This window comes from Taeniopygia guttata, chromosome 6 (assembly GCF_048771995.1).
Source record: "Taeniopygia guttata chromosome 6, bTaeGut7.mat, whole genome shotgun sequence".
NCBI classification, from domain to species: Eukaryota; Metazoa; Chordata; class Aves; order Passeriformes; family Estrildidae; genus Taeniopygia; species Taeniopygia guttata.
The window spans coordinates 21,547,749-21,574,716 of record NC_133031.1 but is presented as its reverse complement, the minus strand read 5'-3'; the positions used below and the strand labels follow the sequence as shown (position 1 = coordinate 21,574,716).

The window sequence follows — 26,968 nt, the reverse complement described above, 5'->3', positions numbered from 1 at the left end:
AAAACACAGAGATGGAAACAGGGAACATGCAACTGAAAAAAAAGATTTTTAAATTTTCACATTTCAAAAAAATTATCACATGAAAGAACTATGACTGCTCTCATTTCATTATCATTTATGTAAATCCTAATCCACAATTAAAATTAAATGGATGATTAAATCATGGTTGTAGACAGTATGAAAACATAACAGGCCTACTCACATACATAAAGTTAAGTCCAGATACTGCATATATTCACATGCATAAAGAAGAGTAACCTAGCAGGACAAACTACAGCCTGAGAAAGCATTGGCTCCGAATATACACTATGGATTACCTTTACAATTCTGAAGAATAAATAGCAATAATGAACAGTAACAGTGCATCCGAATTTTGACACACGAGCGCAGACAGTATGAGTCATCATAACTCACTTTTTTTCCCCAGAAACATGCTACTTTTGACGTCGCTAACTCGTGCAGTATTAAAAATAGGTTTGGCTACTAAGGTAACAGATACAGTGTTAATTAAAGAAAAAAAAACAAAAGCAACTTAGCCTTTGTCCCTGACTCTAGCTCCCTTCCCGGACAAACTTTGCCGAGTTGTTATGCAGTTTAAATTGCCCCTACGAGTGAGCGGTGCCAAGCCTCCCGCCCGCCCTCCCTCGACAGAGGTTAGTCGCGTTCTCTCCAGCGGAGCTGGTGACACTGGTAACACAAAAACGCAGTAACAAGCCCCGCACAATGCCACTGCCAGATAACTCGTCAAGAGGCCGCTCCCATCAAGTCTGGGTAACTGAGAGCAGTCTAGCACTCTCTTCTTAAAGACTTTAAACTTTTTTTCTTTTTTTTTTTTTTTTTTTCATAATTATGCCTTAGGAAGACATGGCAAGTTAAGTAACACTGAGGTTTTTTGAGAGGGAAGGAGAACAAAGCGAGCCCCCGGGCAACGAAAGCCACACGGCTGATGACCAAGCCTGCTTTGTCAAAGGAGGTGCAGCTGCAAACACCGGAGCACGTTAGTCCGGGCTCTCCCGGGCAGCAGAACAGGACACAAGGCAGGGCTCAGGCCTCCTCGGCACACACGGCCCCGCCACCCCCATCTCGCCCACCGCCCCCCAAGAAGGCTCCGGCGCCAGCCCCACTTGGCGGCCCGAGCTCCCCCGGCTCCCCGCCGCGCTCGGGGCAGGGCGGGCGCTCCCCTGGACTCACAAGGTGCCCCCGCCAGCCGCCCCTTAAACAACACCGCGGGGGCTCTCCGGCCTCACGGCCCTGGTCACACGGCCCTGGGACCCGCGGCCCTGTCCCGGCCCGCCGCACTCGCACCGTACCCGAGAGAGCTCCGCCGCCAGCCCTGAGGGAAAGAGCGCGAGGCCGGGGCGGCCCAGGAGCGCGTCCCGCCCGGCAGAGCCCGGCTCAGCACAGGGAACAGCCGCTGCCGCATATCCCTGGCGGCCCCGCCGCCAGCACCGGCCTTTCCCCGCCGCCGCCGCCGCCCGGCCCGGCTCCGCTCGCCTCAGCACGCGCCGCTCCCCGGCGCCATGTTCTCCGCCCGCCTCCCTTCGCCGCCCGGCCAATCCCTCCCGGCGCCCGCGGGGTCCCGTCCGCCCTCCGCGCCCGGGCCTTGCGGGACCCGTACCTGGGGGTACCGGGAGCTGCCGCCTCTGCCGCCGGGAGGGCCGGGGCTGCGGCTGGGGAGGGGGCCGGGGGCCTCTGGGAGGAGGCGGAGGCGGTGGAGGGGGTGGGTGTCTGGGCGGGGAGCCGGGGCGACACTCGCCGCGGCGGGGGGGCCGCGCCCGGCGGAGGCAGACGGGGTTGCGGCGCGAAGGGCGGCGGGGCGGCCCCGGGCTGCACCCGCGGAGGGACCGTGTCGGGGCCCGCCCGCTTCCTGGTGGCCGCGCTCCGCGTCCCTGGCGGCGTCTGCCAAGACAAAAGGTAATTAGACGCCTCGTAATTTGAGCACAGTGGGTGCAGTGCCGTCCTGAGAGGCAGAGATTTCGGGTGTGAAAATCCTCCGTCCCCCAGGGAGAGGTCACCCTCCGGCAGCTCTCCCTCCTTCGGGCGCTCCCCTTGGAGCCCGCTGGCCGCCGCTCACCTGCCGTGGAGCTCTGCGGCCCCGCTGCGCCGGACGCAGGACTCGCCTCGCAGGATGGGTGTACGAGGTGTAAATGCCGGATAAGGATGAACCTCTGTTATAATACCGTAGATTTGGGGTTCTAGGGAGAGTTATTTTTCCTTGGTAGATTTCCATATGGGGAAATCGTGGATGTAGCTGGTTGCTTTAATGCCTTCCTAGGAAAAACAAACCCCCAAATTAAAAAAAAAATCCAAAGCAAACAAAGACCAGAAAAAAACCAAAAAATACCACAAAATCAACCAACCAAAAAGTCTCCCCCCCCGTCCCCCCAAAAAAAAAAACATACAAAAAAAAAAACCAAAAAAAAAAACCACTGGTTGAAGTTCTGGTAATATGCTTTCTTCACATCTTATTTTTCTGTGTCTTATTTTTCAGAGTTATGAGGGGAAAAAGAAGACAAAAAAAAAAAAAAGGCCTGATTTTATCTTCTCCACTTCTCCACTTATTGCCTTCTATAAAAGGTTGTATCTCACAACTGGAAATTCACAGAATCCTCCTATCATAAAAATGTAGGAAGACTTGGCCAGACGCGTTACCTAAGGTAACTGAAATTGCATCTTTCTGTACCCAAAGATACAATTGAAAAGGTATCAAAAGTAACTTTAAACTAGTCCGCTTTGGTTAAAATTGCTGTTAAGAAGTAACAGCACACTGTTTCATATGGTCAGCGGAATCAAGCAGGAATCTACAAAATCTGTCAGGGAATTTGGGTAGACATTCATCTGCTGGTTTCCAGGGAGGTTTGTGCTGCTATAGGGATGCTGTTACCCCTACCTGAAGCTACTCCGTTTAAAACATTTGTGCCTACATCAAGTACACCCACACTTCTGGCCTCAGTTTAGACACGGAACTGTCTCTCAAGTTAACTCATCCTGGTTGGAGCAAGGCATTTGGTAGTTTTCACCTCAATCAACTGTTTGGATTTAGAACTGTGTGGGTGCCTAATTTTAACACAGTATGTTAACTCCTGTGAAAATGTCCTCATGAGATTCTAGTTTGAGGCAGTCTGGGTTTTTTCCAGTCCCTAGTGCATGTAAAAGTGAAGACCAAGCTGGACAGAAAGAGGGCAGGATAAATGGTGAGCTGTTAAATCTGAATTCCACCCTGTTGCTATTGCCAGTACGTCAGAGAGGCTCATCCCATGGTGTCTGACAGGACTGCAGGGTGAATGCCCCTTCACAATCTGTCTCCTCCCTTTCAGGATCAGCTGGGGGATTAAGAGGTTGTGAATTGGAGTCGTTCTGTTAAATTTAATGTACAGTAGAAATAATTCTGCCTTTAGCTTTAACACAGTTGTCACGTAGGGGTGAACGCTATAGAATTATGCAGTTTCAGGCAACTTACTCTTTTTTGGGTCCTGACAGTGAGTTTGTTTGCCTAATGTAGTGTATATTTAGCCAATGCTGGCCTCATCTATATTTAGCTGCTCTAATAAATCCTGCCTTTTCCTGTAAATCTTGCCTAGTATATACAGGGGCAACCCTGGAGAGGCAAGGTAGACTGTGCCAGCAAAACTCTGGTGGTCGGCTAAAACGTGAATCTAAAACAAGCATTTCTGCTTCTGTGGTCTGATGAAAGATCACACCTCCTCATGCATCTAACATAGCTAGTGCAGCAGAGGTATGCAATAGAGGTCACGCCTACTGTACTTTACACCTATTTTATCCACTGTAAGCTTATTTAGCGGCTGTTCAAAGTCACTGGTGTGTCCTAGTTTAACCCCAGCCGGCACCTAAGGACCAGGCAGCCGTTTCCTCCCCTCCACCCATCCTGGTTTAATGGGGAGGAGAATCAAAAGTACTACTTGACGGTTGATATAGGAACAATTTAGTAACTGAAACAAAATAAATAGCATAATTATTGTTTTTGGTCTTGCCTTCTTCATCTGCCCTAGTTGAAAAATAGGTGTTGCCTAAAAGACCAAATGAGCCTAAGCATAATTTAGAGTAAGTGTGGAAATTATTCAAATACTCCCATGAGAAAAAACCTTATGAACTAGCAGTGTAGAGATCCCTCTTCAGGATATGTGACATCAATGTACAGTGAGGGAAAGTGATCTTCTAAATAAAAAAATAATTTAGAATAAAACAGTATTTTATATATGGCCTGAAAGCTGAGAGACAGTAAGTGTGAAACTCTTAAGTACAATCTTGTTAGGCTTCTAATGGAAGCATGTCTTTTCCACATAGATAAAATTCTGGACTAAATTCAAATTGTAATTGTATATAATAAAGCTTTGTAGCAAACTGGCCTCGGACTGAAAAAAAAAAGCATAACTTACGATTGTTATTTCCACTCCAAAATAAATAGCAGCAGTTTCATGACAAGACATATATGAAAAAATGATTGTCCATTGGCTGTTCCCAGTATAAAAATAATGAATAAAATTAATAAAATGATTCAGTTAGAAGATAATGAGGCAAAAGAGACATTTCCTGTTGACTTCAGTCAGTGCTGTCAAGTCTGTGTTTCAAATTTTCCCATTCATTGTTTCTTTTCTTGCTATGTAAAGGATGTCATCCAGCTGCACGTCTTAACTGAAAATAGGTAACTATGGAAAATTACTGGCTTAACTCTGAGCTAATCACACAAATGCATACATCCCCCTATGTTACTCCTAACTTTTTATGACAGTGACTATAAAAAGATATAGAAGTGCTACCGTCTGTGTTGGACAAGTGATCTGGCACACATGCCTAAAAAAAAAGGAACTGTTTTATTCTGTGTATTTTCTTGGTTAGTTGAAACCAGTTCTGGTTTTAATCCAGTTATAAGCATTGAATCCTGAATTTTTAACACTAAGGTAGTTATTTTATTGCATTTTCTCTGTTCTTTTAACAATGACATAGTTATCCTTTTACCTTGACTGAGGGGGAACCCTGTCCTCAGCTGAGAATATACCAGTACTCTCTGAGAGTAAGTCCTTGTTGTTTAACTTACTGTATGTGGACAATACAGAATTTAGAATATTACTGACCAACTGATCAGGCTGTTCAAAGGCTAGAATTTGCTTTATGTTTATCTGAAGTGCAGGTGATTTCCCCTGTCATGTGAATATGCAATTAATCAGCAATTTTTTTACTATGTCACTGATAGTATTAAATATTAAACTCTCCACATGCTCAATACAGTTGATACATTGTGTACCATGTTGGCAATCAAATCAGGTGTTACTAAGCCTTGAAGAAGTCTCACCCAACCGTATAATTTGTATTATATCTCTCCATTATTATACCTTATATTACCTTTCTTCATTCATAGGTAATCATGTTCCATGTAAACAATTGTACTACTTTTCAAGCCTCCATACCTACAATTCTCCAGGTGGTCTAATACAGGCCCTAGGAAAACAGTGTTTGTTTTGTCTGTGAATATCACTGTAATTCAGTGACTTTTTGTTTGCAAGCCTTAGTTTAAAATTGTCCTTCTTGATCCATATGTGGGGATGAATACCCTCTTCTGAAATTGCTACATTTGCTGTTGTGTATATTATCATATAAATTAGTTTCTGTTTTTGTTTCCCTTTAGACAAAATAAAACATTAGTCACGGATGAAGTACCTGTCTTCTTAAAGGTCATTCTCCCAACGACTGTTAAGACTGTGGCCTAAATATTCTTGTTTCCTTTTCTCATATTTATTTTTATTGCTTGTAAAATGCTAGCTCCCTGTTACTCAGTTTGTGTTTATAGTATATTAGTATCATTAGACTATACCTAGTCTAAGAAAATGTACAACTTATGCTGAAAACTGACCTTGTAAAACAGACTTGCAGCCATTAAGCTGTATGTTTTTTTTAAGCTAACTTGACTACCAGAAATACATATTTTCCACTTACCACAGCTATAGCAAAGGTAGCTATGGGCCAAATTTAACTTTCAGTAATCAATTTCTTACTGTTTTAATGCAGATTTGAATGATTTCTTCTGTGTCTGAGAGAAGTTATGTTTTGAGGAAAAATATGGCTTTCATACTAGAAAAGAAAAAACAAGCAGAAGTTGGAAGAATTCTTGTGTTTCAGTGCTGCCTTCTTTTGTGTGATCCATATGAAGGAGTATAGAGCAAAAGGTAAATATTTAGATTACTTGCATACCTGCATTTGACTTTTCAATCTAGTAGTAGCTACTACACAACTATCAGTACAAGTGATTTTTGCTGTAAGCATAGATGGCATACAAAAAAGCAAATAATGAAGGTGGTCTCAATATATTTGCTGTGGATTATATTTATTTTCCTTCTTGGTTAAGTCTTTACTTAGCTGGAATAAAATGTATTATTGTGATTTCTAGTGTTTATTGTTTGTTCTTCGCACCTAATGTAGGATTGATTGGTTCTGACATTGTTCTAACTCTTCAGATAAGTGGTAGAGGAGCATAATGGGATATTGCTTCATATCACTGTCAGGAAAATTTCTGCAAGCCTTATGGGTTAGGATTCATTCATTATTAGTTTTAAGAACTCATGGAGGAGAGAAGTATAATAAGATTCAAAGCAGCTAACTTTAGGGAAAAAAAAAAAGATTGAAGACACCTGCAAAATTATATAGATGGGCAATCTAAATTTCAGAAATTGTGAAGGCCCTAGAACAGGAGCAAAGTACTGTAGTGCTGCAGGGCATAACAGGTAGATGACAGTCTATAGGAGCTGGTACAGATGTAACAAAAAAAGCACATCAGACAAGTTGAATCTCCTCTAACATCTGCTTCTTCCCTTCTACCCAGAAGACTTCTTATCCTGTTATAGATCTCCACCTAGCAAAGCATTTAATAGTGCCTCAGAGGAAGCTCTCACAGGGAAGCCAGGATGACATAAATGGCAAAGTAGTTATGATATAGTTTCAAAGGATGGATGTGGTGCACCCATGGTGCTTTGTGCTGAGCCTGTAACTACTTATTTTTATTCTTACATAGGATTTCCCCACTACTCCATAAGGCAATACCAACCTGTAAACAAGTGGAAAGTTAGGTGTGGAATTCAGACCGACATAGGTGAGCTGTGCTGGAGACCTGCCTGAGCTGAAGCATGCACAGGGCACAGAGGGAGCGGAGCAGAGCTCTGCAGCACGGCCGGAGGTGCGCAGCTGGGGCAGGGTCTGCCTGGTGAGCTGCACTGGGCACCTCCGGGGCCCTGCTGGGAATGGGAGCGCTGTGCCCCACTGGGTAAATAGAAACCCGAGCATTGTTTTAAACAGGGCAAGAAACGTTACAATCCCACAAGGCATTGGCAAGGTGTGCTTACTTGTTGTGATGTTTGAGGAAATCGTGGGCCAGCTGGAGAGCTAGGGGGGACAGAAGAACGGATGGCTTAGAGGGCTTGACCCGCACTAGGACTAACCCTTGAGAAAGGGTTATATGGCTTATATGACTGTGGAAAATTGATGGCAGGCGAGGAGTTTGGCTGCCCTCAGACCCGGGAGTGTCAGCGGCAGCTGCTGAGAAGGCCAGACAGGTCCTGCTGGCCCCTGGCGGTACTGGCAGCGCAGACGAGCGGTCCGGCAGGCACGGGTGGCTGTCAGGCAGCGCGTTCAGCGGAGCGGCAGCCCGGGGGCTCGGGGGCGGGGCTCGGGGGCGCGGCCCGGCCTCACCCGCCGCCTCACGCTGCCGCTGCCGCGCGCGCCGCCCCCCGGGTTTGAAATCCCGTCCCGTGGTGCCCCGGGGCCGCCGCTGATTGGCCGGGCCGGGCCGTGCGCGGTTCAAAGCGGCGTTGGCGGGGGCGCGCGCGGCTGAACCGAGTCCCGGCTCCGCGGTAGCGCTTCGGTCCCGTCCCCATCCCGCCATGGCGGCTTTCGGCTCCCAGGGTGGCGGCACCAAGAAGGAGGAGAAGGGCAAGAACATCCAGGTGGTGGTGCGGTGCAGGTGAGCGCGGCGGCTTTTCTCTGGGAGAGCGTTGGGGGCCGGTCCATGGGCAAGCGCCGGGGCGGTCCTGCGTTGATGCCTCCGGGACTCGGGCCCCGGCGCTCTCTGCTCAGTGCCCCGGACAGCCCGCGGGGCCGGCTGGCCGAGGCCGCCGCCGTGTGACCGGCGCTGTGCAGCGGTGGCTCTGCCGGGCCGCTGTGTCCGGCTGCGGATACCTGCTGTGGGGGATCGCTGCCAGGGAGCCGCCCCCGTACCCCTGGGCGGGCTCGGCACCGCGCTGGGAGCTGCCTGTCCGGGGCGCCGCTCTGCGGTTGGGCCGCCCCGTGTGCCTCGCGGGGAGGAGGCGCTTCCGCAGGAGTAAGGCTTATGAACGATTATTTTATAGCTTAAAAAGGCAAAAAGCTGCAGTTTCCGATCTTCATTTAGTGCGCACCCAGTATGAAGCTGCGTTGGAAGCTCAGGAAGAGCTACGCAATATGACATTTGAGACACACAAAAACCCAGGCTTTATTTTGCCCTTTTGTGCGCTCCTGTGGGAAGTCACTAAGCTTTAACAGCTAAAATTGTTGCTACTCCCACTGTGGTATATCTGTCACACACCTTCATTGATGCAGGCTTTCCAGGGGACAAGTAATGGGATGGGAGTCTACTACTGAAGTAAAAATGACCAGATGTCTTGGCTGATGAGATTAATTTGCTTTTTGGTATGAAGTGATAAATTTCATGTACCATAGGTTCTCTTTGTAATTCTGAGGTGGCTTTAAAGAATTACTTACTAATAGTAGATCTTAAATAGTCTTAAAGCATTGTATGTTAAAACTGTGACATTGATAACGTATTATGTATAGTGTTTGAATCACCTATGGACGTTGGGGTTTTTTTGAGCTAGACCTGCAAATAGTAGTTTACGTATTATGATTTAATGTTTTTTGCAATCATCTTCTCAAGCTTGCAACTTCGGCTTTCACAGATGCACAATTAATATAGAAATTAAAATCAATTTAGACTTATCTTTGCAATGCAACTATAAAGCTTCTGAAACAAATGTGAGATTGGTAAAAGTGTTGATGTGAGTCAAGGCTATTGAAAGAGAGTAAGTTTATTGAAGCAATTGAATTTTAAATACTGTCAAGAGCAGCTGTTTTCTTTTTATCTCTCTTAATTGTTCTGGAATAGCTTTATCAAGTATTAATATCTATTTTAACTAAATATAATGCTTACTGTGAAAGTAGCATTAGAACTATTCATGGTGGAGTGTTCGCTTTTGTTGTAGCAGAGATTAGTTGCTATGTCAAGTGTTAGTTTCTTACCTCTTAAAAGTTCCTTGCCTACCCTTGCTCTTGCCCTTTGTAGAGCTTTTTTTTAATAGCTTCAGTTTATTTGAGCTAGTAAGTGTTTCTTCCACTTTTCTTTTTCTCTTCTGCATCAACTCAAATTTTCCTTATCTTACAGATGTGAAGGTAGATGCAGCTGTGTTCTTTGGTGTCCTGATTTGTTCTAAAAACCTGATCGGTCTGAGCATATAACAAATCTTTTCAAGCAGCATGTTTACTGAGCTTTGCTAACACATGAATTTGTAAACTCAAAATGCATGCATTAGCATTGTTAATATGCATAATGTGCTTCATACCTGAGGAGATGAACCTAAGATCAAATGTCTCTATGGCACTCCAGGCAGCTGCTTGTGTAGTGGTGATGGTGATGATCTGTACTCCTGCTTCAGCCCAGCTCAATTGTTCCCCTAATATCACAGCTGGGGGCTCTTGCACCTCCTGCTATGGACTGGTTCAGTGTTTCATGGCTACACAGCAAATTATGTCCATTGCTCTGTTGGTTTCAAAGTCACGGGCCTGAAGCTGTAACTTGCCCCTTTGTACAAGATTTTAGTGATCTTCTGTTGTCATCAGTCAATCTTGCACCCAGGTGTCCCATGGTCTGTTTAGAATATGACACTTCAGCCTCAGTGATGTATTGAGGGAGAAATGTTAGCCACAAGGTTCAGAAACCTTGTGCTGCCATGTGCTTGTGGTGTTCTTGTGTTTTGTTTTTTTTTTTCTATAACATTATAATTGAAAGAGCATCTGAAGTGTCTCTAGTGTCAAGGTATTTTAAAGAGTACAAGATTGTAGAAGTTGTATTTTCAAGCTGACCGCTCATGTCACCTATACAGGTAGCATAGGCATTCAGTGCAGTAGCACTACTAAATAAAGACTGAAATAGGATTTCTTGCTTTTTAGGGCATTTCCATGCATTTCAGGAGAAGTAGTGGCAAATGTCCTTTTAAGGAAAATGATGTGCACCAAATTAGAATTAACTTAGTGGTGAAACAAGATGCTCACCATAAAGTTAAAATTTATTGTCTCTCTTTTAAACCTTTTCACTCTATTAAACCTCTTACTATTACTTCTTGCTAATCCACTTTAAATTAATGTGGATCACACCCCCCCCCCCACCCCGACCCCCAAATCTGATGTTTTTTTCTGTCTTATTAAATACTATTCAGGTGCATCAGTATTACAAAGGTTCTGGTATTGCTGCTTACTGTCCTGCAATTAGTAGGGTCTGTTGGTATTTTTCAAGCTTCAGAGTGTTGTGTCATCAGCATTTGATTCACTATTGCATTAACTTGCATATGATATAATAAGTGTGGGGTTTTTTTGAAGGCTCTTATTTAGACAGTTGTTTGCTATGTTTAACCTTCTGCTCCCTGCAATTGAGTGTGTTCTGATGCCTGTTAACTGTGTGTGCATGTATATGATCTTGAAAGTGGTTATAAGCCTGTTAAAAATGTGTATGTAACAATCAAAAAGCTATGGATGCCTGAGCTGTCTCACAGTGGAAAAAAGGAGAAAGAGGGTCTGCAAACTGCCAAATTGCAGCATTTTTTCTTAAACGATTATTAAACAGATTAAATTAAAGTCTTTGTTCTACTATTCTAAATCCTTAAACTGAGCGACATTGCCACTTCATCTATTTGTGCTCTTGTTAGCAATGATTTCAATCCTATATTTCTGACTCCTGTCCTTTTAGGCCTTTTAATGCCTCTGAGCTTAAAGTGAGCTCCTACGCTGTTGTAGACTGTGATCAAGCAAGAAAGGAAGTCAGTGTCCGCACTGGAGGAATGACAGATAAGTCATCAAGAAAGACTTACACATTTGATATGGTTAGTAACTGCTTGTCCAGTTGAGGACTTCTAGAAACAAGCTAGTGCTTAGTGTGATGTTATGCATTATTGTGTGGATAAATGGGATGCCTTGTCTTTGTGTCAATAGGTTTTTGGAGCACAGGCAAAGCAGATTGATGTATACCGGAGTGTTGTGTGTCCCATTTTGGATGAAGTTATTATGGGCTACAACTGTACAGTGTTTGCGTAAGTAAGCCAATAATTAGTATTAGGAAATTTTATTTGTATTTTAGTTTCTTGTTTACATTTTAATTTTTATTCTCACAGTTATGGCCAAACTGGTACTGGTAAGACCTTCACAATGGAAGGGGAGCGGTCACCCAATGAAGAATATACTTGGGAAGAGGTATATTATCACTTCTGAGAATTCTCTTGTCTGTACTGTAGTTCAAAGTTGGAAACTGCAGAAAGCTAAAGAAAACCAAAAGTTGATGCCTTTCAAATTCTGAAGCTGACTTTCCTTAAATTTTTGTAGATGAGCAAATCATTTCCTTCATTTATATGAAAAGGACAATTTAACATCTTTAATGTATTGTGTTCAACTCTTGGTGACGTTTATATGGAAGGTCATCTTTATTGTTTATGTCCGGTCACACTGTTTAGTTGAAACTCTGCCCCCTAGCTTCAAATCTTTTGGTACATTTATAAATGAAATATTTCTTTTTAATTTATAGGATCCCCTAGCAGGTATCATACCCCGTACATTGCATCAAATATTTGAAAAACTCACAGAGAATGGTACCGAATTTTCAGTGAAAGTCTCTCTTTTGGAAATCTATAATGAGGAGCTTTTTGATCTTCTGAATCCTACTCCTGATGTTGGAGAAAGACTACAGATGTTTGATGATCCTCGAAACAAGGTTAGTGTTACAAATTTGTTGTCTTGAGGCGTTCAGGATTGTTGAGAGATGTATAATAAGCATGTATTAATTTCTGACAGAGGGGTGTAATTATTAAAGGCTTGGAAGAAGTAACTGTACACAACAAAAATCAAGTTTACCAAATCCTGGAAAGGGGTGCAGCCAAAAGAACTACTGCAGCTACTTACATGAATGCATATTCCAGGTAAAAATCTTCCCCGTTTCAGAAACCTTATTTTGTTCTTTCTTAAACAGAATCTTACGGAAGAAGCAAACACCTAGTGCAAACATGACATCATGTCTGTCACAGTGCAGACTGTCAAACATGGGTTAGAAAGCCAGAGTTATGATTTCTTCCTTACCATGTTCTGTGGGGTGATTGCAGTAGGCGTAGGAAGGGGTGTCATGGTGTAACCCCAGCCAGCTTCTGTAAAATTTGCAAACTAGGTTGTGGAAGTTGGGGATAAGATTCTATGGCAATAAGGGCTGCTTCATATGGTTGCAGGTCATAGAATGTCATAGGGGCACCTGAGTCAGAAATAGCATTATTTTTATTACTGCTTTCACATTCTCAAGCTGCAGATGTGAAATCTGTATCACTGTGACCAAGTAGTGATCCAGTGCTGCAATAGTAAGGAATGTATCCTGTCTGTATTGTATTTTAATTTCAAGATATACTGAGCGTGTCTGTCTACTGGTGGAAGGAAATGGGTATTTTCTACCACTGATTAGGACACAGAACTCATTTTGTCTGAGATTCCAGGGAGACACTATTGTGCCTGAGGTGTTTTATGTAATTTGACATCTGTGGCTTTCTATATATGTTAGCTTCCTATAGTAAAAACTTATTAAAGGAATAAACTCAACCTAAAATCATCTTTACTATGAGAGTGGTGAAATACTGGAACATGTTGCCTAGAGTAATTGTGAGTGCTCCATCCCTAGGAGTGTCCAAGGCCATGTTGGATGGAGCTTTGAGCAGCTTGGTCTAGTGGAAGATGTCTTTTCCCGTGGTAGGGGAGTGGAGCTAGATGAAACCATTCCATGATTCTGTGATCTTAAACTGTATTACTATTTTTGATTGAAAAGTTGATTGAACTTCTACATTTTTAATATTGGATTCAGCTAATTGCTGAATTTTCTTAGCTTGCATAAAGAAAGTTACGTTCCTTAATCTCACATTTTGTGAAACTGTTTGTAGCGTAAGGACTGAAAAAGAAATCTGCAAGTAAGTTTTCATGTGATGTTTGTGAGTTGAGAATACTCAAATGTAAGCAAAACCAAGGCATTTCTCTTGCTTTTCCTTGAAATAAGAGAAAATCTATAGGATTGGATGAGTCAAATGTCAACCAGTTGCTTCATCGCTGGTTTTAAATACATATTCGTATATTCACACAAAATTATACTTAGCAGAATAACTTTCTGTATTGAAAATGTAATTTGTAGTTCACAGGCTAAAGGTATTCTCTGTAAAGAGCAGAGAACTTGCAGCAGTCATATAACAACTAGATATTTGGCTTTAATGGAACATCTGAAATTGGTTTCTTTTGCAGCCGTTCCCACTCTGTGTTTTCAATTACCATCCATATGAAAGAAACAACGGTGGATGGAGAAGAACTTGTTAAAATTGGAAAGCTAAACTTGGTAAGTATTTGAACTAAGTGTCATTGACAGAATTTTTGCTATGTACTAGATTTTATTAGAGTTTTTTCCTTATAAGGGGGAAAATTATTGTTCTCATAAAGTGATATGAAGTATGTTTGTCACTCTGAAAAATCTCAGTCCCATTTGTCACCCCAGTGTCTCCTGAAAAACTGGTAATCTCTTTCATGTGTTCTGCAAGACTTTGGGGCAAGCATTCTTCAGGGTGATTGAGACAGAAGTATAACTTGCATTTCAGGTTGATCTTGCAGGAAGTGAAAACATTGGTCGATCTGGGGCTGTTGACAAAAGAGCTCGTGAAGCTGGAAATATCAACCAATCTCTGCTGACACTAGGAAGAGTTATTACTGCTCTAGTGGAAAGGGCCCCTCATATTCCATACAGGGAATCTAAACTCACAAGAATTCTTCAAGACTCTCTTGGAGGACGGACAAAAACATCAATAATTGCCACAATTTCACCTGCATCTATAAATCTTGAGGTAAATTTAAAGTCTGAAAACCTATTCCTCAAATAAGTAGTATATTTTGCTAATGATAGAAAAATATGAGTTAATTCCTCAGCTTGACCTAGTGTTACATCTGTTTTTACAGGAAACATTGAGTACACTGGAATATGCCCATAGAGCAAAGAATATCATGAACAAGCCTGAAGTTAATCAGAAGCTAACAAAAAAAGCTCTTATTAAGGTAACTAGACATATATCTTAAAAATTGAAGTTACAGGTTAGGCATGACTTCTTGTTAATGTAGCCTTTGCTGTGCAGGAGTATGAGTATGGGAGAAGCTGTAACACAGAAAGCAGTGCTTTTCTGAAGTGATTTTAATTACTGAATTGATGCTTTTAAACTAGAGTTGCACTGATATAGCAATGGTCCCTGCAGATACTGGAACTGTTAATAAAACTAAAGTTGAACAGAGGGCTAATGCTATTAGCTATGACTGTGGGTATTACATGTTTGCATTTTGCACTTTCTCTAGAAAGTGCCTGAATTAAAGGGAACTTGTCAGTAAGTACAAGTGAAGAGCCAATGTAAAGTAGTTCTGCCCCTAAGGAAGCTGTGATTCCCATTGTAAGCTGCTAAATGCAGCCAAGTATGACCTTCAAATGGAAGGCTTCAATGCTTTACATATAGCCAATATATTATCCAGTGATATGAATTTAAATGGTGCTATACTGAACTTAGAACAGAGATGAAGTGCTTTGCTCTTGTGCTTATGCAAGACTCCTGTAGAGCACTACCATTGTGAAGTATCTGTTAAGCTGAATATCAAAACCAAAATAAAAATATTCATGTTTACATGTTTCTTTATGCAGGAATACACTGAAGAGATTGAGCGTCTGAAGCAAGACCTTGCTGCTGCTCGAGAAAAAAATGGAATCTATATTTCTGTTGAAAACTATGAGTATGTCTGCAAAATTTCTCTAAAATAATTAGCAACAAATCTCAGATACTGGCACCTATCCTTGTACAGAAATACTTTCAGATGTATTTTTAATCCAGGAAGTTGAGGATATTTAGGAAAACTTAAATGTTTGGTCAACTTGTTCTTTCAAAATTAATGATTATACAGATAAAAATCTAATAGGCTTGCACTGAGGAATTTATGTATGTGGAACTTACTGTAAGCATTAGCCAGCATGCAGATTTACACCTGCAGGTTTTTTTTTTTTCCAGTGAAAGCTAATATGGGAAAGTAAACGTGATGTCCTTTACTTCACTTTTTTAAAAGGGCTAGTTTGCACAGAAAGTTTACAATGGAAAATTGTCTTTAAGCTTCTCTGCCTTAAGTGAAAATTACTTGCTATTCATATAGTATTTTCTGAAATTACTGAAAATGTAGAGTAAATCTTGAAACTACCTCTTGACTAATTTATTTGTTTGTTTTAATCATTGCTTGAGAGCCCTTAATGGAAAGCTGACTGTTCAGGAAGAACAAATTACAGAGTACATTGACAAAATCAGTGTCATGGAAGAAGAAATGAAAAAGGTAAGTGATGTTTCTCAAGTGTGGCTTAAATCTGCCAAAAAATTGAAGAAATTCATTCTTCCTGTCAAAAGGAAAAAAGTTTGAAGAAAGAACAGTCAGAAGATCGTTGTTGTTGGTCTTAAAGTTCCACAATTAGTCAAGCATGGAAGCTTCCTAGTTCTTGAAGTTAGGAATTTGAAATAATGTATATGAAATTGCAGGTTGCAGTACTTACTTTTAAAGCATTTTCATGTCTACTACCATAATTTTCTTTGCTGAATTTTCAGCAAAAAATCTGCTTGTAAAATGGTATCATCTCAGTTGACATGAATCTATCTGCTTAGGAAGAAAAAATGAGGGTTGAGAAGTCATGAGCTTCCTTTTAACAAATTACACAAAAATTGGAGCGCCTTTTTTAAGAGAAATGTAGATATTAATTTGCTGGTATATGTAACTCCTCTATGTAATCAGCTTTACTGGCTCTTCTCAGTCTGTTTTTGTGTGTTCAGTGGGATTCTTTTTCTTGTGCTGTAATGACAGTTTCTTCTTATATTTTGAGAGAGGAAGCAAGTGATTATTACAGCGAGAATGGTGTTGGCTTGATATTTTCGGTGATTACAAAGACTCTACAAAGCTGTAGTTTAGGTTTAAAACCTGAGTCCTACAGCTAAATTACATTGCTAGATGACAATTTGCCTTCTGTCATTGTCATGTAATTTGAGAGATGCGAAATGATACTCTCACATTTATAAAAAGTGGTGTTGCCTTTTTGATTATTGTCTTCCTGTTTAGGTCGCTGAACTATTCAGAGTCAGTAAAAATGAACTTGAACAGTGTAAAACAGATTTGCAGATAAAGGAGAAAGAATTGGAAGAAACACAAAAAGATCTGCAAGAAACCAAGGTTCAGCTGGCTGAAGAGGAATATGTGGTTTCAGTTTTGGAAAATACTGAACGAAAGCTTCATGGCACAGCTATCAAGGTTGTCACAGTTCTTATACCTACTGTAAACCAGCTTCTTATCTTTGGAAGTTTCATGGGCTATTGAAGAAAACCAATTGTTGCTAAAGCATGATGTAAGACAAGACCTGAATTTAAGATGGAAAACTAGGGACTTGCAGGACTTCCTCTGTGGTAGTATTGACAGTTGGTTGCTAAACACTCTGGTTCATCTGGAACAAACTTTGCCTCAGGCCAGTTTGTCATGGGAGTTCTAGTGCTTTGCAATATCTATTATTGTGAGTTCTTTTGCAGAATAAGTAGTTTTCTTTCAAAATCTTATGACTGGTCCTGCAAAACAGTAAGTTATACATACGTGAAGGACTTGGTCTAGTGGAACGTGTCCCTGCCCATGGTAGGAGGCTTAGAACTAAATGATCTTTAATGTGCCTGCCAACCCAAACCATTCTATGAAGTGGGGTAGGAAAATAGCAAAAAGATTTTAATAATGTTGTCCTGTCACCTCTGTGTTTTGATGGCTTCGATGTGTTTGTTGGTTAGTTGTAATTATCAAAACAGACTTGAAGTAGGGAGAGAGAGTGTGTCCTGCTATTTAAACTGCAAAGCAATGAAAATTGTATCTTGAGGCACCGTAACAATTTCTTGCTGTTGGTATTTCTGTAAGATTAGGAGGGAATGCCTGGTTTTTACATGTGGGTTGTGGAGTATTTGAGACAAATAGGTACAGAAATTACTTATGCTCAGTACAAACCAGGACTCCACTATTTGTATGAATTCTAAATTATTTATCACAGGGCTAGTGATAAAAATAAAAAATAATTATAATATAATAATAAAAACCTCTTGCTTTAGTATTATATTAAAGAATATATTTACTGTCAGATTGTTCAGAACAAAGTTGAAGTGCTCAGGTATTTTTCAGTTACTGTTCTAGGATAAATGATACCTTTATTCCTTAAATACTGAGTAAGTAATTTATTAATGGTTTGATTTTAAAGCAGAACAAATGGTCTGTAGTAAGTAACTTTTTCCCATGTTCTAAAAGCATAAATAACATAACACCAGGGTCCAGAACAGGTGTACTTTGATGACATAAAGGGAAATACCTGTCTTCCTTGAGAAATAACGTCTTTAACTCAGAACTGTTGTTGCTTTTCTTTATATAATGTGTGCTGGACTTCTTGTTTAAAGACTTACTGAAATAACTTCAATAATTATAGTTACTAAGTACAGTTGAAGAAAGTACAAGAGATGTGTATGGGCTCCATGCGAAACTGGACCGTAAGAAGGCTGTTGATCAGCACAATGCTGTTGTCCAAAATACATTTGCAGGACAAATGAATGCTTCGTTCAGCAAAATACAAGATGCAATTACTGAAAACAGTTTGAAGCAGCAACAGATGTTGACATATTACACAAATTTTATTGGTAAGTACAATACTTATATTAATAGTTAACCTGTAGTAATCTCAAAGACCACATCCTAAAATGTATCTATTTTAGGAAAGATGTGGTTTTATTTAAGTGATGTAATGATTACAGTTGCACCAGTAAAAATGTGTCTGGGATGATCCACAGCCTTCCTGTAAGGGGCAATAAGGTGATGAGAAATAAAAAGAGCTCCTATCTTCCAGGGGAATTTTTAAAAAGTTTGTAACTCTGTATTTCTTCTGTAGGTGACCTCCTGTCTACCAGTTCTTCTACGGCAGATATTCTTGCATCAGTTGTATCAGCATCTTTTGCCTCTCTTAAAGAATTGGTGTCTACTGAAGTTTCTCACATGTCTGAAAAAGTAACACAGCATGAGAATCTATCACTTGATTGTAAAGCGGAGCTGCTGAGATTAATTGTTAGTATATTTGCATACTCCTACTTAAATATTTGAAACTGGTTTTGATCAAAAGGGGTTCTGTAAATGTATAGCATTTTTTGATGATCGTTACCTGTATCTGCTTCACCGCCTGACTATGATTGTCCCTCCCATGTCACCCCTACAGGCTGTAATGTACTAAGTAGCATATACTACCATAATAGAGCATATGGATATGTACATAGTAACTTCTTACAAATGTAGGAATGAAATGAAGAAACAGCCATGTTCTAGTTTAAATTTTTTTCTCTTCCTAGAAGGAGCATGAAACTGGGTTAGGAAGAGCAGTAAATAGCTTGGCACCAGTGGTAGAATTTGTCTTGGGGTTAAACTGTCAGTTCCAGAGTAACATGAAGAAATATTCTGCTGTGGCTGACCAGGTAATGCACATAACCTGCCTTTACCTTCTGCTCTTCTATTTTTATTTAATTTACAGATAATATGCTCTTTGTTTTCCTGCAGTATGTCAGAGCGTTTCCACCTCTTGTCTCACCTTTTCCCCTTTATCTTGTCCCATGAGTTCTGTCTTTTAACTTTCTTTCAGACTTTTCTCCTTTCCTGAGTGTGGTAAATTTGCTTCTTTATATTGGCACAACTGCTTGCCTAAGTGCCACAGTAGAATGGTAAAACATGGATGCTTAAATCTTAATGTAACAAATATTTGATGATACATTTAATATACTCTCCCCGTGTATTTTAGAAATCTGAAAAAAAGTCAACTTAGGCAAGTCTTACCACTCCGAAAACTTTCTGCCTTCATACCAATTTTTTCTCCATAGTCCCTTTGATTCCTGGGGAATGTGATGCTCTATCTTGTTAACAACCATAAGGGCAAATAATACTGCACTTACTGAAGTCCTTTGCTTCAAGCTAGAGTTCTAGTCTATCTCATGATACTTGTGTAGAACTGTGGCCTCTTTTTTTCCCCCCCTTTTTTGTCAAAAACAAGTATTGGTTTCTGGTGACCTGTTTCTTTTACTGAAACATTTTCCCCTCCTGTCAATTATAGCTCATGAGAAATCAACTCCCCTTGTCTGGAAGCTTTTTGTTGGTTTTCAGACTTAGACAACAGATAGTCCATGGCTTATGACCTCTTGCTGTTCCTTGTTTACTTTTGTTTTGTTTACCTTGAATGTCAAATTTTGTGTTTGGAATAGCCCCCACACTAAGTTCCAGTCTCAAACTTTAGATTGTTCCAAATGTGACTTTTTGCCTTTCATGCACAATGCTTTATTAATGCCTTTTGACAATTTCCTTTTGAAAATTGGGGTAGAGTTGTTTCTATGTCAGTTACACTATGGAAAAATATCAGTTTCTTAAGATACAAAAGTATAACTAAGTAAAACAAGTAAAACTTTTTTTTTTTTTTTTAAGATGGAGTGCCATAAAAAGGAAATGGATACCTTCTTTGAAGATCTTTTTCTCACTCTGAAAACAATACAGGAACAAACAGCCAGTGGCTTTGCTCAGCTCCAGCATAATTGTGACAGTTTAAAAGAAGAAGTGGAAATGATGAGGTTGGCACATAGAAAGGTATCCTTAGAGTAAGAAAACATCCTAACGCCAAGTGTGATTGCTTGCTTTGATTTAAACTCTTATGTGGTAGTAAACCATTGTACTTGCTTCAGAAAAAATGTTAGGAGGACTTGCTCCTAATTCTATTCAGCTTTTGTTAGGCTGCTTTAAGTAGTTTATGTAGGAATGTAGCAAAAACCCCTTTCCCCTTGCTGTATATCCAGTACATGTGCATTTACATATGTCTCCAAAAGCAAAGAGTTTGTATCTTCACGACTCAAAAATTGTACCTTCTGGTTTAGAATTGCAGAACTCTGCATTTTATGCATTTTTAATTCAGGCATTCAGGTACCCTTTAAGACTGTTAAAAAGTGCAGAATAACAGTGAAACTTGTGATAATTTTCTTGATAGAGTGCAGCTGAATTGATGTCTTCACTGCAAAGCCAGCTTGACCTTTTTGCTCAGGAGACTCAGAAAAGCTTAACTGATGTACTCACCAGGAACGGAAGCCTGAAGACCACCCTCACTGCTGTGCAAGAAAATGTTCACCTGTAAGGAGCAGTTTCTTTTTGCTGTACACTTACTCAAGATAAATTATATATGAAGAGAACTTTGAAATTGGATGTTCTCCGTATTTATGTGCTTATAAAGCCTGCTGGGTATGGCCTGTATGTTAGAGCTGGGTTCTGCCAAAGAATGTAGATCATAGTTGGCCTTTCCCCAGAGTAAACAGTAGTTCTCAAAGGCTTGCCCTTGAACTTGTCTCCTGAGCATGTTGTGATAAGAAAGTATCATTTTGGGAGCAATATGCTAAGGAGTGTCCCTCAGTGTCTGGACTTCAGAACATATTATAAAGGTTTAGCTTGAAGCATAATAATGTATCTGTTGCAATATGTTTCATTCAATTGCAGACAATAACTAAGGTCTTGCTGAAGTTGATTTTAGTTTGTGGTTAGGGTCTTTTTGTTCTCTTTTGGGTTTTCTTGATTGGTGGGGTGTTTTTTTTGGTTTTTTTTAGCAAACATACTGCTGCAAGTGCTGCAAATATACTAAGTACATCAACAATATTATAATTAACTGCTTTGATAGAACTGTGCTATTTCACTGGCTCCGGTTTCATATTTCTAAAAGTATACTGTGTTAAAATCTACCTTTCAAAATTTCTAAATTCTTACAAATATGTTGTTGCAGGAAAACTACAGACTTAGTCAGCAGTACAAATGCCAATCACAGCAAATTTACTGCATCTCTGGATAATTTCTCTCAAGAGCTCAGGAGCATAAATGCTGAAAACAAGACAATGCTGGAAGAATCCAATGACCACTGCCAACATCTTCTCAGCAATCTCAAAAATGTGTCTCAGCAAACCAGTACATGGGGTGAATTTACAACTGCTCAGATGGTCAACTTTACTAATCAGCAGCTGTTGTCATTCAGGGATGAGAAACAGCAATTTGAGTATTTACAAAAGGTACTTACTGTCATTTCTAGTCTAATGCAACATCCTAAGACAAAGACATCCAAGTACTGTCCTTGGGAGATGCACAGTGATCAAATGCAGGCTATTTTCCGGAGGATGCAAATGACTTTATTGGTCATATTGAATCAATATGGGAGAAAGTATTTCTTTTAAGTGTATACAAATTCTGGCCTCATATCTAAGTTTCTCTCATGTTTTGGGTTTTTTTTTTAATTTCCATCACAAATTCCACATCCACCCTGGTTTTGTTGTAATAGACTATAAAATAGGCAAATCCAATATTCTGTGAGCTTTCAGAAGGAAAAATTCATCTAGAAACTGCCTTCACGCAGAATATTCTAAGTTGGAAGGGATCTCCAAGGATCAAGTCCAACAAGAAGTGTTTGTAGTCTCAAGATGTCTCTTTATCTGTTGTACCTGCTGAGCACTGCAGGAGCTTCATTTCAACGGGAATGGCTGAAAACACAATTTCCTTTTCCCCTACAAGTGCACAAAGGTGTTCTAGTGCTTGCAGGATTTTCATGTTTAGGTGAATATTCTAATTCTGTGCAGGGTTTGTGCATAGAAGCATGAGGAGTCTGGTCTGAGCTAGATGGCATCATCTTTATTCTTGTGACTAGCTTTCTAAAGTGATAATACTTTCTAAGAAACTGACTCTCTTCTGAAGATAGCTCTCAAAATGAGAGTGTAAAACTGGCACTGAAACTTCTCAATTTGAGGTCTCAGTTGTTTCGTTTCAGGTCATGTTGTTAATCATGCACCACATCTTAGAAAAGAGGCCATAGTCTTACCTTTCCTGTTAATTTGGTGTTTTTTAGTTAAGTTGTTTTTTTGTTTCATTTTCAGAAAAATGAAGAGAACTGCGATAAAGCAATAGCTGAAATTGCTGACCACATTGGCAGACAAAAGGCTGCTGAGGGGAAAGTGCTAAATGGCCTTCTGGGTCAGATAAAGGTGGATCAGGAGATACTTGTGGAGCAGAAGCTGGCACTTCAGGAAGAAGTACAGCATGGACTAACTCAGGTTGATAGTTTCCTGCAAGAGGATCTCAAAGTGGATGTTTCAACAGGTATTTAATCATGGGGCAGAATGGTCTTACAAAAAACAACTTGAGTTCCAGAATTCATAAGTGAAAGTTAATGGGGACATAACCTGGCAGCCTTACACCTTTTTTAACGTGTATCCAAAGAATGGTGTATAAACAAAGCATGATTTCTGTAAAGAGTTGATGTAAAATTGAGCATCTGAAATTAAAGCAAATACTGAAAAGTGTATCATCTTCATTAAAGGGACAACTCCACAGAGAAAAGACTACTTCTATCCTGTCACACTTGTGAGAACAGAACCCCGGGAACTACTTCTGGAGCAATTAAGGCAAAAGCAATCAAATCTTGATGCTATGCTAAGCAGTGTGGTAAAGGAGACGGAGGATAATGCAGGTCAGGTATGTATGTAAATGGCAAATGAGGCTCTTGAATGAATATTTCACATCTTTGAGGTTTTTCCCTTTTGGAGAGTTGACTGTACCCCCAGGGCTGTTGTAGGCTTTGTGTTTTACAGTGTACTTGGACTCAAGTGTGCTGAGCTTTTGAAGAAAGCAATCTCTTGAACAATAAGCCATGATTTTAATTATTGATTCTAATAATTTTGATTTCATTCTTGTTTTTCAAAAAGAGAAGTTTTGTGTCTTTTATAAATCAGATAATGCTTAATACATTCATTGAGGAAATTCAGACATTAAATATATCTTTCTGGAAAACTTCTGTTTCAGGATGTGCTGGAAGAGGAAGGAGAGTTGCGAGAACCCAGTGAAAGCCTTGTTTGTGACAAATACTTAATGGATAAAAATGTATATTGCCACACAAATGGTGGCATTCCTTTTTTCCAGGTAACTTCCCCAGATAAGCAAAACAGCTGTGTATTTGATAAGAAATGTTACTGTTCCATAACAGTGCTGTTGTTTCAAGTCACTTCTTACATTTTAGGGTAGTCGCACAACTTGTTCAAATCCTGTAGATAATGCTTTGTTAACCTTGTGCTAAAGTAGCAGCAGATTCTGATAGCAGTTAATAGTGGATAAAATAATGCTGATTTCTGACCAGCTGGGCAGACAGTTGAAAACTACTCAGCAAATAATCCTCCATAAAGAAAACTGTCATAATTTGCTAGACATGTGTTAATGGAAGAGTTGAAAGTACACGGAATATTTTCTTAGAGGCCTGGCAGAAATATTTGCATTCTTAAGTCTTCATGGGGTTGGCTTTTTTTACATACTTGATTCTGACCCTTTTGCTATACCAATATATCAGTGTAAACTTCTTGGTATGCTCTCCCCAGCAAAAAAAAAGACTCTAGAATAATATATTTTTTTGTTGTGGACCCTTTAAAAATAGCTGCTGAGCCATCTGTGTGTCTACAATCAATCTTTTGAGTAAATGCAATATATTAGGAACCTTTTTCAGGAGTTACGTCAATTTTTTTTTCTCAGAACACTATGTACTGCATTGCACATGAGCCAGAAGTGTTTGATTTCTTTGTATTCTCTTAACATTGGGTATTTTTTTTAAATCCCAGCACAAAAGAAGTCTCAAAAAGGGTAAAGAGAACAAATCTGCAGCTCCAGTGGAGAACAAAATGGAGGATATGACAGAAGAGTTTCTTCAGAAATCTAAGCATCCTTTAAGATTGCTGAACTAAGATATATCCTCTGCTGATCCCTGTTTTTAGATATTTCTATCTTACTGTCTTACTGAGCCACAACTTTTTTTTGGTATTCTCAGTGTCTCTATGTAGTGATACAGTGATGCAAAATTGAATCAAAATATTTGCTTACTCAATCTCATGCCTTGGTTCTATTTTTATATGTTGCAGCTTGCGAAGTTTTAAGGAAAAAACCCTTGCAGGTTATGGTGCTGTTGTGTTAAATATATATATATATATATATATATATATATGTGGTCAAGTAAGAAATTTTCTGTTTCTCAGTAGATCTAAAATACCAGAAAGGGATGTGGAAATATGCTTTGTCAGCATTCAGTTACCATTTTATGTATTCATTAGCTGTAAATAAGTGTTCTGGTTTTATACTTGCTTTTTATTCCCGTTTCTGTTTTCGCTGTGATAATTCAAATAAATTAATACATGGAAAACAAATGTACAAGCACCTCACTCAGAGTAAAAACTTACCTCATTTTCTTATGGTGTGAGGTCTAATTTAACTAAAACATCATCAGCTATGTCATCAGTCTTGTGTTGTCAGAAGAGGATGGTTCTCTCCCTTGTTTCACAAAAGACAATAGCTTTATTTCAGTGCCTCTTCATTTTGTGAAGTCTTACTGCTGGGTCTTGGGCTTTTTGTTTGTCTGAACCCCACTGTTCTTCCTTTTAACTTGCAGATGCAAATTCTGGCACCTAAAACTTAAAGGGCTTAATTCTCCAGTCTCTAGGTTCCATTTTCTTGCACTATATGCCTGTTAACTCTGACTAGATATTAGCATAATCTTCCACAATGGTTCCAGAAATCCTTTATTAACTAAAAATCAGCCCTAAAAGTTGACCCCACAGCTGTATTGAATAGCCTAAGCCACGTGGGAGAGGCTTGCACTAGCCTTTTGCCCTGCTACCTTTTCCCCGTGGAGTTGATAGGATTAGTATGAACAATTAAACTGGAATAGCCAGTAACAGCAGGCTTTTCCACAAAATCGTGCCATATTTTGTGTTCCCTGCCTTTATCATCTTTGAAACTCTCTGCCTTGACTGTTTGGTTCCTGCTGCATGGGGACAGCCTGCTTTCCTCAATAGCTGTATTAATTTCAGGGGCTGCTTCATGCTTTCTCTAAAGTAACCCTCAAAGTCATGTTGTCCTTTGTTTGCAATGCTGGCATTGTTCTGTTGGCCCAGGTATCTGGAGGCCACACCAAAGCTGTATAGTGTGAAAAATCCGGATGCAGAACATGTCCTGGCCTCCCTGTCCATGTCTCCTCTCCCACTAGGTGGCCCTAACACTGAAGGTTGGTCTGAGCTCAGGTACTGACTGCTAAACAGGACTTGGACATACGGGTTTTGCCATGCTTTTCCTCGAGCATCTGTCAAAAAAAAATTCAAAATCTAATACTGAACTTATGCTTCCATATGGAGAATTCTATACTCAAGCTTCAGTAGGGGGTTGCTTTATGAGGAGCTACATTTATGTAGAAGATGATCTAGTGCATGTCTGCATTACTGTAGGGCTGCTAGACCCTCTTGGTAACCAAATCATTGTCCTGGCCTGCTCTGTTTCCCACCACATGGGCATATTGCCCAAAGCAGAAAGCAGCACTAATTTGTTTTGGGGTGTTGTATGATAAGGAGGAAAAAAGGGAAAGAAAAACAAAGCAACAGTTGTTTCTTGTGCACTCCCTGTATCACATATTACAGATGAAATGGCACAATCCAGACTACCTTATTGGTGTTTTGATTTTATCCTTTGTACAAGAAGGGTACAAAGCCATTTCTACAGAATAATTAGCCAGGTCACACCCACACTGACTCAAGCCGGCTGACCATGAGGGAGAGTTGTGATTGGGGCTGTAGTGTATGGCCATGTTCTAATTAATCTGATGAGTACTGTTTGGATTCTGGATTCACGGTTAAGGAAGACAGCTCTTGATTTAACAACAAACTTAGATACAATGTGGGGAAGTGAAATAAATTAAAAATAAGTTTAAATGCATGTGAAGGGTGAAATGCAGGCAACTGTGACAGGACCACAAGAAGCACAGGCAATGGAGAATCACCCCAGCTTCCTCTTCAAGTGAAAAATGAGCAGCTGGGAGGAAAGCAAAGAAGGGAAACTTCCTGCTTCCTCCTGGAAATCAGGGAGCTGCAGCATTTGCTGCATCAGACTTGTTGGGGGATGCAATGTTTATTTGAAGAGAGGAAAGGACTAAGCTGACTGGCTGCTATTGATGACTGCCTTTATTTTGAGTATCAAACAATTGCATGGGGCTAGAGAGGAGTGAGGAGAAGGCACAGAGTTGCTAGACTGCTTTTCTTTTTTCTGTTAGGTGTCAGTATTCCAATTAGCTGTTAAAAGGGTAGAGGAAACAAGAGGAAGCCTTTAACTCTTTAGAGTGATGAAAGAAAAAAATTAATCCAGGAAGAACTGGAAAAATAAAGTTAATGTTCCTTTTTCATCAAAAAGATATGTAAGGGGGAAAAAGAAAATTCTAATGTTTGAGACCATTAAAAACAGGAAAATAAGTATATTCACTAATTATGTATTTTTAAATGTATGCATTTTAAACAAGTGTTTACAAGCATTTGGCTTTTTTTTTTTTTTTTTTTTTGCTGTTCCCTGTTACATACTACTTTTTATGGTAGAGGGCAATGCTCTATAAACTGCACGCCCACCCATGCAGTTACTTCATAAAGTGAAACATCAATAAATCATGCTATGCTTTGCATTCATAGGCTTTAAGTGACAGGGTTCTATAGGTGAAATGCAGACCACCTAGCAA

At 40.2% G+C, this 26,968-nt stretch overlaps 3 protein-coding genes across 6 annotated transcripts in view; 2 read left to right on the top strand and 1 right to left on the bottom strand.

The window, feature by feature from the left end:
- The window catches only part of IDE (insulin degrading enzyme), a 54,577-nt gene extending 52,360 nt beyond the window's left edge, over nt 1-2,217 (bottom strand). The window contains exon 1 of one of the 2 annotated variants that reach the window (XM_030276115.4): nt 2,075-2,217. The gene's annotated coding sequence lies outside the window, so the exon portion shown is untranslated. Of the gene's footprint in view, nt 1-1,618; nt 1,754-2,074 lie in introns of those variants that run through there. The other variant, XM_030276117.4, reaches the window with a different exon arrangement.
- On the top strand, nt 794-6,396 carry LOC140684445 (uncharacterized). Of its 2 annotated transcripts, none has more exons than XM_072931133.1 (3): nt 794-1,914; nt 2,492-2,657; nt 6,025-6,396. In XM_072931133.1, exons 1-2 carry the CDS (start codon nt 947-949, stop codon nt 2,619-2,621), a joined length of 1,098 nt encoding a protein of 365 aa, XP_072787234.1. In that variant the 5' UTR covers nt 794-946; the 3' UTR covers nt 2,622-2,657; nt 6,025-6,396. The 2 variants fall into 2 exon arrangements, with proteins under 2 accessions (XP_072787234.1, XP_072787235.1); XM_072931134.1 differs by having other exon boundaries at nt 4,966-6,396.
- Nucleotides 6,044-24,665, top strand: KIF11 (kinesin family member 11). Of its 2 annotated transcripts, none has more exons than XM_072931126.1 (22): nt 6,044-6,182; nt 11,000-11,132; nt 11,242-11,339; nt 11,421-11,499; nt 11,828-12,013; nt 12,094-12,218; nt 13,567-13,657; nt 13,914-14,156; nt 14,269-14,364; nt 14,993-15,081; nt 15,579-15,666; nt 16,438-16,626; nt 17,825-18,032; nt 18,281-18,453; nt 18,732-18,854; nt 19,849-20,007; nt 20,402-20,541; nt 21,182-21,461; nt 22,317-22,539; nt 22,760-22,914; nt 23,242-23,358; nt 24,045-24,665. In XM_072931126.1, the coding sequence occupies exons 2-22, from the start codon at nt 11,091-11,093 to the stop codon at nt 24,165-24,167; spliced, it is 3,027 nt and encodes a 1,008-aa protein (XP_072787227.1). In that variant the 5' UTR covers nt 6,044-6,182; nt 11,000-11,090; the 3' UTR covers nt 24,168-24,665. The 2 variants fall into 2 exon arrangements, with proteins under 2 accessions (XP_072787227.1, XP_002191038.4); XM_002191002.7 differs by lacking the exon at nt 6,044-6,182 and adding an exon at nt 7,788-7,969.
- Nucleotides 24,666-26,968: the final 2,303 nt, after the last annotated feature.

What these genes read in the sequence shown, in the direction of transcription:
- LOC140684445 (XM_072931133.1), top strand. Translation starts at nt 947, where the DNA reads ATGACCAAGCCTGCTTTGTCAAAGGAGGTGCAGCTGCAAACACCGGAG. An exon ending in GGCGTCTGCCAAGACAAAAG is followed by an intron (nt 1,915 to 2,491) that starts GTAATTAGACGC and finishes CTTATTTTTCAG; the next exon opens with AGTTATGAGGGGAAAAAGAA.
- KIF11 (XM_002191002.7), top strand. Translation starts at nt 7,890, where the DNA reads ATGGCGGCTTTCGGCTCCCAGGGTGGCGGCACCAAGAAGGAGGAGAAG. An exon ending in AGACTTACACATTTGATATG is followed by an intron (nt 11,133 to 11,241) that starts GTTAGTAACTGC and finishes TTGTGTCAATAG; the next exon opens with GTTTTTGGAGCACAGGCAAA. An exon ending in TGAGGTTGGCACATAGAAAG is followed by an intron (nt 20,008 to 20,401) that starts GTATCCTTAGAG and finishes TTTTCTTGATAG; the next exon opens with AGTGCAGCTGAATTGATGTC.